This window comes from Dama dama, chromosome 4 (assembly GCF_033118175.1).
Source record: "Dama dama isolate Ldn47 chromosome 4, ASM3311817v1, whole genome shotgun sequence".
Classification (NCBI taxonomy): Eukaryota; Metazoa; Chordata; class Mammalia; order Artiodactyla; family Cervidae; genus Dama; species Dama dama.
The window spans coordinates 30,937,716-30,945,444 of NC_083684.1; the positions used below are offsets into that span (position 1 = coordinate 30,937,716).

The 7,729-nt window shown below is 46.2% G+C and overlaps 1 protein-coding gene across 2 annotated transcripts; it reads left to right on the top strand.

Moving 5' to 3' along the window:
- The first annotated feature begins 532 nt into the window (after nt 1-532).
- Nucleotides 533-6,778, top strand: ARL2BP (ADP ribosylation factor like GTPase 2 binding protein). Of its 2 annotated transcripts, none has more exons than XM_061138577.1 (6): nt 533-842; nt 1,624-1,685; nt 3,271-3,377; nt 4,324-4,409; nt 4,634-4,730; nt 5,376-6,778. In XM_061138577.1, the coding sequence occupies exons 1-6, from the start codon at nt 805-807 to the stop codon at nt 5,475-5,477; spliced, it is 492 nt and encodes a 163-aa protein (XP_060994560.1). In that variant the 5' UTR covers nt 533-804; the 3' UTR covers nt 5,478-6,778. The 2 variants fall into 2 exon arrangements, with proteins under 2 accessions (XP_060994560.1, XP_060994562.1); XM_061138579.1 differs by having other exon boundaries at nt 534-1,297.
- Nucleotides 6,779-7,729: the final 951 nt, after the last annotated feature.

Here is a 7,729-nt window from a genome sequence, read left to right on the forward strand (position 1 = left end):
TAATCTTTGTTATGTGAATGTTTATGATGTAAATTACAAGACATCCACTTCTTGCGGTGGGGCTGGCTTTGGTAGCTGTCTCGTGGTAGTTCCACGAGAGGGAGCAACTGTCTCGAAAATCAAATGTCTGCACTATCTGGCTCAAAAGCTAAGGGATTGACTGAAAAGATTTTCGATTTACAGTGCTCTTAAAACCAATTTGAATGACTTAATCTTTCTTAAATCTTGTAATTCATTCCCTAGTAGTAACTGGGGAAATCAAGGGTCTCTCGGCTTCCATTCCTTCCTCTTCACATTGGGTACATCTTGGCTTTAATCGCCCGACAGCGTGAGTATACGTCAGTGAGCCCCTGACCTGCTGGATGCGCCCAGTTTCCTCTCGCTACCCTCCATCCCTTTGCCTCACTTCCTCTCCCTATCTTTGTCCCGCCCCTGGCTTGGGGTAACGCAGACCTGTGATTGGTTGCTGGGAGCCCCAGGGTCACGGTGGCCATGGTGACGGGAGGCGGGGCGTGGTAACTGACGCCGGACCCAGCGGCGGTAGTGGTGAGTTTAGCTAGGCCTGGCAGGGCTGGGAGGCTCGGACGGCGTGTGGCCGCAGCCGGGGAGCCTGAGGCCGGGGCGTCGCACGCAGGCGCTACCCGCCTGGGCCGTGAGCCGGCCGCGGCCTCGGCGGCGAGGCCTCCCGGATGCCGGTTGGAGCTCTGCGGTGCAGAGCAGAGGCTGCGCCCGGGCCGCAGGCAAGGGTAGAAGGCCAACGGGTCCGCTCTCTGACGCGCGGTGGATGCGGCGGCGGCGGCGGCGATGGACGCCCTAGAGGAAGAGAGCTTCGCGCTGTCCTTGTGAGTCACACCGCCCGAGCCCGGGAGACTGAAGGCCGGGGCTGCTGGCGCTTGGCCTAGGCCTCCGCCCTGCGAAAACAGTGCCCTCAGTGGCGGTGGGGAACCAACAAGCCTTCCCCCACCCCACCCCACCCCATCCAAGTTCCCGCTGTGGACTCTGCCGCTGCGGCGACCGCGGGGTTTCAGGCGCGGAGGACAGGAGCGCAGAGTGGTGTCGCGCGACGATACACGCCTCTGTCACAATCCCCCGGTCTCCAGTCCTTAGTCGTCAGCAAAACCTGGTGGGTTTGAGTGGCCGAGGCCCGCCCGACCGCGGGTCAGAAGATTCGCCGCCACCACCACACGACCACCCCCAGGGACTCTAACTGCCCCTCCCCACCCCGGCCTGTGTGTTGACCGCACCAAGTTTACGCCCGCCCACAAGTAGATTGGTGTGGGGTGATAGTGAAGATGCGGTGAGTAGAACCCACAGGAAATAAATGTGAGGAGCCTTAAAATGTCTGATGTGAGCCTTGACCCCTTTTATTTGTCCCTTTGTGACTCCTTGTGTCCCATCAGTTTTCTGAAAGTAGATACACTACATTAAACTTTGACGTCACAGGTGTGTAAAATGTGCTTTCTTGTGTGCAATAGCTAGATTAAACAGTAAATCATTCTTAATTGTTGAGGCTGGGTGATGGAGAATTCATTTGAAAAGGGCCATAGTACATTTTGGGGGCGGGGGGGGGGGGGGGCGGAGGAATTAAGCTGAAACAGTACCTAATCCAGGTCTATTTTTCAGCTCTTCTGCCTCTGATGCAGAATTTGATGCTGTGGTTGGATATTTAGAGGACATTATCATGGGTAAGCTTCCCTACTCCGGCTCTTTAGTTTTTAGACTCTCACTTTTAACGACATTGAAATCCACTTGGAGAGTTAATTTTTAAGAAGAGAGAAAACATCATGCTGCATATGTTTAATGTGGCATACTGAAATACGAAATAAGTTGTCCTGTGGTTTGCCTTAAAGGCATACAGCTCCTACTCCTGAAAATAATTGATTACCATAGATTCAGTCCCTGGAAGGGACTCATTCAGGTAACAGGGCACCTTGGAGTTATGGGGCTCATGGCAAAACCTCAGTAAATATTAACTACTTTATTTCAGTGAGTAAGAGCGGTTTTTAGTCTTGAGTCTTAATATTTTTGTGACATAGAGCAGTGTAATAGCGTAACCATAGCACACATGTCCATGAGGAACAAGGTGTCATGCTTCAGCTGGTTCCATATTTTCCTAGGTCCTGAGTTCATATTTGTGGATTCATTTGGGCTTTCCTGGTGGCTCAGCTGGTAATCCCCCTGCAATGTGGGAGACCTGGGTTTGATCCCTGGATTGGGAAGATCCCCTGGAGAAGGGAAAGGCTACCCACTCCAGTATTCTGGCCTGGAGAATTCCATGGACTGTATAGTCCATGAGGTTGCAAAGAGTTGGACACGACTGAGCAACTTTTACTTTGGCATACATAGGTCCTGCTAAGTAACAGGCATCTGTCATTTAAGATAAATATGTGGGAGAGAAAAACTTGAAAAAAATCTCTTGTAGGGGTGACTTTAAGTTTGCTGAGAATAAGGAAAAGAACACTGTTGTTATAGTGTTATTAGCTGTATTTCTTAGTCTTGTTTAGTGAAAATCACTTGACCCAGTTTTGTACCTTCGGGTCCTATAAAGGTTCATGACCTTAACTCCTAAATACAGATGAAGATACACCATTAAGGTCCCATGTCAATCAGAGGATTCCTGGGGAATGCTGAGGAATACCTGGAGTTCTTTTGGCCTCTACAAGAACCCTGTGTGCAGTGAGGGAAATGAGCTTTCTGTAAGCCCAGGGCATTTATTCCTAAGTCTAGGCCATTTGTGAAGCATTCCTTTTGTTTTTGGAAATGATACTCTATTTGGTTGTTGAAATTCCCTAAACCCTTGTAAGTGTTTGCTATGAATCAGTCACTATATGTGAATCCTCATCTAAATGCCACCTAGCAATCTTTTATGATAGGTACTCTGAAGTTGAAGTTGAAGAAACTGGGACTCAGAGAAATTAACCTGCCCAAGCTTACCCAGTGTTAGTGGCTGAGGTGGGATTTAAACTCCGGTAGTCTAGCCTCTGTCAGAGCCCATCCATCTAATCACTACACTGTTCCTACCACTGCAGCTGAATTTAAGAGAACCATTTGTGGAGTTCCCAAGCCAGCCTGCCTGTATGGCTGTGTTTAAAATGGACTAGAGGGTGGTGGTGGTGGTTGCACACAGTGTGAAGGCCCTTAATGCCACCGAACTTTACACTTAACACCTTTAGCTTTCCCTCTCCTAAAGGTTGGCCATTTAGAAAGCAGTTCTCCTGCCATTTAATTCCTGCATGTTAAAAAGAATATATGTTTCCTATTGCGATTCAGATGATGAGTTCCAGTTATTACAGAGGAATTTCATGGACAAGTACTACCAGGAGTTTGAAGACACGGAAGAGAATAAGCTTACCTACACACCTATTTTTAATGAATATGTAAGTGGGTTCCTATTTCTCTTACTGGAGATTAGGGTTTCTTTAAAATATGAATTTAGGATCAAATAATGTTGAAATCTGCTCAACTTTTAGAACCTGCCACCAGCACCTGCTAGGAAGTCTAATTAGAATTGGGTTTAATCTTCATCACCTATTGTTTTCTTTTGCATACTTCTTGGAGCTGTTTTCCAAATAGTTAATGATCGCATCTATTTTAAAAACATGGTTGACTTTATCATAATCCTACTTTCAGTTACAGTATATGGGTTCACCATACCTTGCACTTACATACTTTTGACCTTTCAGCTTTCACACCCTTTTTCCTTACTACATAATTCAATCAAGTATGCATGACTGTTAGATAAAAGTGAAAACCAAGACCCAGATCACTAACTAGCTGGTGGCAAAACCAAACTAGAACCCAGGAACCTTGGCTCTGGACCCTTGGGTCTTTGCATATGCCAAGTCCCCATGCAGCCTCCTGTTAGGATCTCATCTGGGACATTTGAACCTCCAGGACTTAATTCCTTGAATGCAAAAGTGTGGCCGAGCTGGTGAAAGTTTCTTAAGCCAGGCCTCCGCTTTTAACAGATCTGTGATTGCCTTTCAGTGTATGCTTTTTCATCTGTTTCTTTCCACAGATTCTATCTACCCAGGCAGAAAAGCCCCCACTTACTTCACTCTTCATTTCGTGCCATGGGGGTGGGAGCCCTTCTGCTCTCTAACCCTACCCACCTGGGAGCATTCCTCCCATTGCAGTGTAATTTCCTGCATACACCTCTCCCCTGGAGGGCCGAGGGCAGCGGGTGGGATGAGCTCAGTGAAGAGAGGAGCTGGGTTTGGGTTCTCTCTGGTGCCCCCAGCGCTCAACGGGGAGCCAGGCACACAGAAATGTTTGCAAAGGGCTGGAGAACAGGCTTTCTGAAAAGAAGTTTTACTGTTACAGATTTCTTTGGTAGAAAAGTATATAGAAGAACAGCTGTTGGAGCGAATTCCTGGATTTAACATGGCGGCTTTCACTACAACTTTACAGTGAGTTGAACTTGACTTTTTGTACTTCTTAGTACCCTGCTCCTCCTCAACTCTGAAAATTCACAGCCCCTCCTTTTTCTTCCCCCTAGTACTTGAACATCAAGCTTCAGAGCACTTGGTGGTTAGGTCCTGGGTGGGAGGCCCTCCATACCTTTGAAGGAAATCTCAAGGAGATGGTCTGTGTCATCAATTGTTCATGAAGCAACCACCCTTTTCCTTCTCAGGCACCATAAAGATGAAGTGGCCGGTGACATTTTTGACATGCTACTCACATTTACGGATTTTCTGGCTTTTAAAGAAATGTTTCTGGACTACCGAGCAGTAAGTCCTTCTTGTCTGTTATGCCACAGTGAACCGCTTAGAAAATTCCAAGTGGACCTGTCAGGCACAAACCACCCTCTGTGCTCCCCACTGTAAGACTGGCCAGTGTCAGCCAGATAGCGAGCAACATGCCGGCAGAGCAGCTGCTGTCCCCCGCTGGCCGGGGCCTGGGGTGCTTATGAAGAATTACACATTCATAGTTTTGGTGAAACCGAAGATCCCAGGCACCTTACAGGGTCCCTGTATAATCAAAAGGACAAAGCCAAAAAACAAGTCTTAATTGCCATGCCTTTCTTGTAATGCAGGATCTTAATAGGAGAAGGAAATATTTTTCATTGAAGAGAGGTGTTTTTTGTGTTGTTTGTATTGGCCTTGCTGCTTGGCACACGGGATCTTGGTTCTCCCAACCAAGGATCAAACCCATGCTACCTGCAGTGGGGTCTTAACCACTGGACCTCCAGGGTCCAGTGTACCCTGAGAGGTACATTTTTTGAGTGACCAGTGCTGAACAAAAATGCAAAATCACATCTTCCCTCTTCCTATGTGCTCCCTAGTGGCCCACCCTAAACATCTCCCTCCCCGATCAGAGCTAGAAAGGACTTTCTTCTGTCCCTTGCCTCTTAAAGCTGTGGTGTTCTCTTGTAGGAAAAAGAAGGCCGGGGACTGGACTTGAGCAGTGGTTTAGTGGTGACATCACTGTGCAAATCATCTTCTGTGCCAGCCTCCCAGAACAATCTGCGGCCCTAGATCTCACCTTCAGGCTCCGGGCTCTTCCTGGACGTCACCAGCTCAATAGACTGGGAGAGGCTTTGGCTAATGATGTCAGAAGAATACATCTTGGAAAGACTGACTCTTCTGCAACTCTTCATTAATGTTAAGTATTGATGGGTCAGAAGACAATTACCTGACCTTTCTGGGACGAGACATTCTTGGTTTTGGTAACCCTAGTACTCCTCCCCGAGTAGACCCCTTTCTCAGGCTTCGGAGTCTGGCTCCTGCAGCAAACCCGAGTCCAGCATTCTACCTGGGATGCCTGTCCCCAGCATTCATGTCAGGGTGTCCGTGTTGGGAAAATTTACCATCATCAACTCTCTTGGCCCAGCAGGCCTTACATGTCCCAGGAGGCTTTTCATGCACCCACAGCTGATCACAGTTTGAGTCCTACAGCCTCAGTGGGGGTTTTGACTGGGAGTATTTATCTAGGAGTTAATTGCAGCTAGCTGCCCATCTCAAGATTTCTGAAAATCCTACCATCACAGCTAGTAGGAATCAACTTAGAGATTTCCTTTACCTAAAAGCTACATGTGAAAATCAATTCCTAGTCTTACATGTGCAGTCTTTTTATCACTGTCTTCTACAGGTCCAGATGTAGTCCCATTGTTTTCATAACCCTCGTTTATGCGTTTTTGAAAAAATATTTTTATAGATGAATACTCAGGCTAACCTAGTGGATACAATCTTGGAACTTCCATGATTACCCACTTCAAGATCAAAGTATTATATGCTGTGTGTATTATTTAGCTGTTAGTGCTATGGGAGCTAAAATGCTTTCTACCTTGGTCCATTTTACTGGGTGCCAGTGAATGTATGCTGGAAGTAGCCTAAAATATATCCTTTTCTTAGAGCATGTTCACATTTGTGCAGGTTTGCTTAAAACCCTTTCTGTGTAAATCAGCTCCTTAGGTTTGGGGTAGGGGCTCTGCACTTCCTTCTTGGCTGTCAAAATAATCCTACCAAGATAGTGTTCCATGGTCTAGCTTAGCACGAGTAGGAGATAGCAAACAGCTTTACTGGTCATCTGCTTAGATTCAGTACATTGTCTTATTATAGTGTTGGATAGGACATTACTGGCCGGAAAACATGGGTGAAAGAAAAAAATGTAGTAGTTCAATTCCCAATGTGTACTTAGTTTTTTGTTTTTATTTTTAAAGTAAAAATAGGAATTGCTACTAACTTTTCAGTTGACTCTTTTGGTTTTAAAGGATGAGCTATAGGCTGTGTGTTTTTCTGTACCGACATGGCACTTATTAAATACTTTTGTACCATGAGTAGAATTTGAGGTGTGTTGCATAAACCATCTTTCTAAATGAGCCAATCCCTGTGTACTATTGCTGCTGCCATCAAGTTATCAGAGCTTTGGTCTTTTGAGCCAAAGGCTTCCTTAAACACTGACTCTCCTGGCCTTGCTTACCTTTCTTGTTCTTTTTATAAATGGTACTGCCCATCATAGGCCAGGCATGTTGGAAGCACTTGATGAAGACCCCGCTGATCAGTCTGGGTGAGAAAAAGCAAGTGGACAAATCCAAAGATGAAATTATGAAAAGTGAACGAGAAAGGCAGATGGGTTTTTTCTCCTTTTCCACTCAGAAAAAAGCAGGCAAGCCTGCTGTAGCTTCCTATTAGGAAATAGACTTATCTGATTTTAAAAAACAAACTTACTAGAACTCTTTCTCTGTCCACTCAGGAACTTATATCATCATGTGCCACCTTTAGAGGGGCTCAGGTATCTTTTCTCTTCCAAGGAGATGGTTGTTCTGTGGAAGAAAAGCTATGACTAACCTAGACAGCGTTATTAAAAAGCTAGAGACATTACTTTGCTAACAGAGGTCCATATAGTCAAAGCTATGGTTTTTCTAGCAGTCATGTATGGATGTGAGAGCTGGACTGAGCACCAAAGAATCGATGCTTTTGATCTGTGGTGTTAGAGGAGACTCTTGAGAGTCCCTTGGACAGCAAGGAGATCAAACCAGTCAATCCTGAAGGAAATCAACCCTGAATATTCATTGAAAAGACTGATGCTGAAGCTCCAATACTTTGGCCACCTGATGCAAAGAGACTCATTGGAAAAGACCCTGGGGGCTGTGAAAGATTGAGGGCAGGAGGAGAAGGGGACAACAAAGGATGAGATGGTTGGATGGCATCACTGACTCAATGGACATGAGTTTGAGCAAACTCTGGGAGATAGTGAAGGACAGGGAAGCCTGGCATGCTGCAGTCTG

What these genes read in the sequence shown, in the direction of transcription:
- ARL2BP (XM_061138577.1), top strand. Translation starts at nt 805, where the DNA reads ATGGACGCCCTAGAGGAAGAGAGCTTCGCGCTGTCCTT. An exon ending in TTTAGAGGACATTATCATGG is followed by an intron (nt 1,686 to 3,270) that starts GTAAGCTTCCCT and finishes ATTGCGATTCAG; the next exon opens with ATGATGAGTTCCAGTTATTA. An exon ending in TGTTTCTGGACTACCGAGCA is followed by an intron (nt 4,731 to 5,375) that starts GTAAGTCCTTCT and finishes GTTCTCTTGTAG; the next exon opens with GAAAAAGAAGGCCGGGGACT.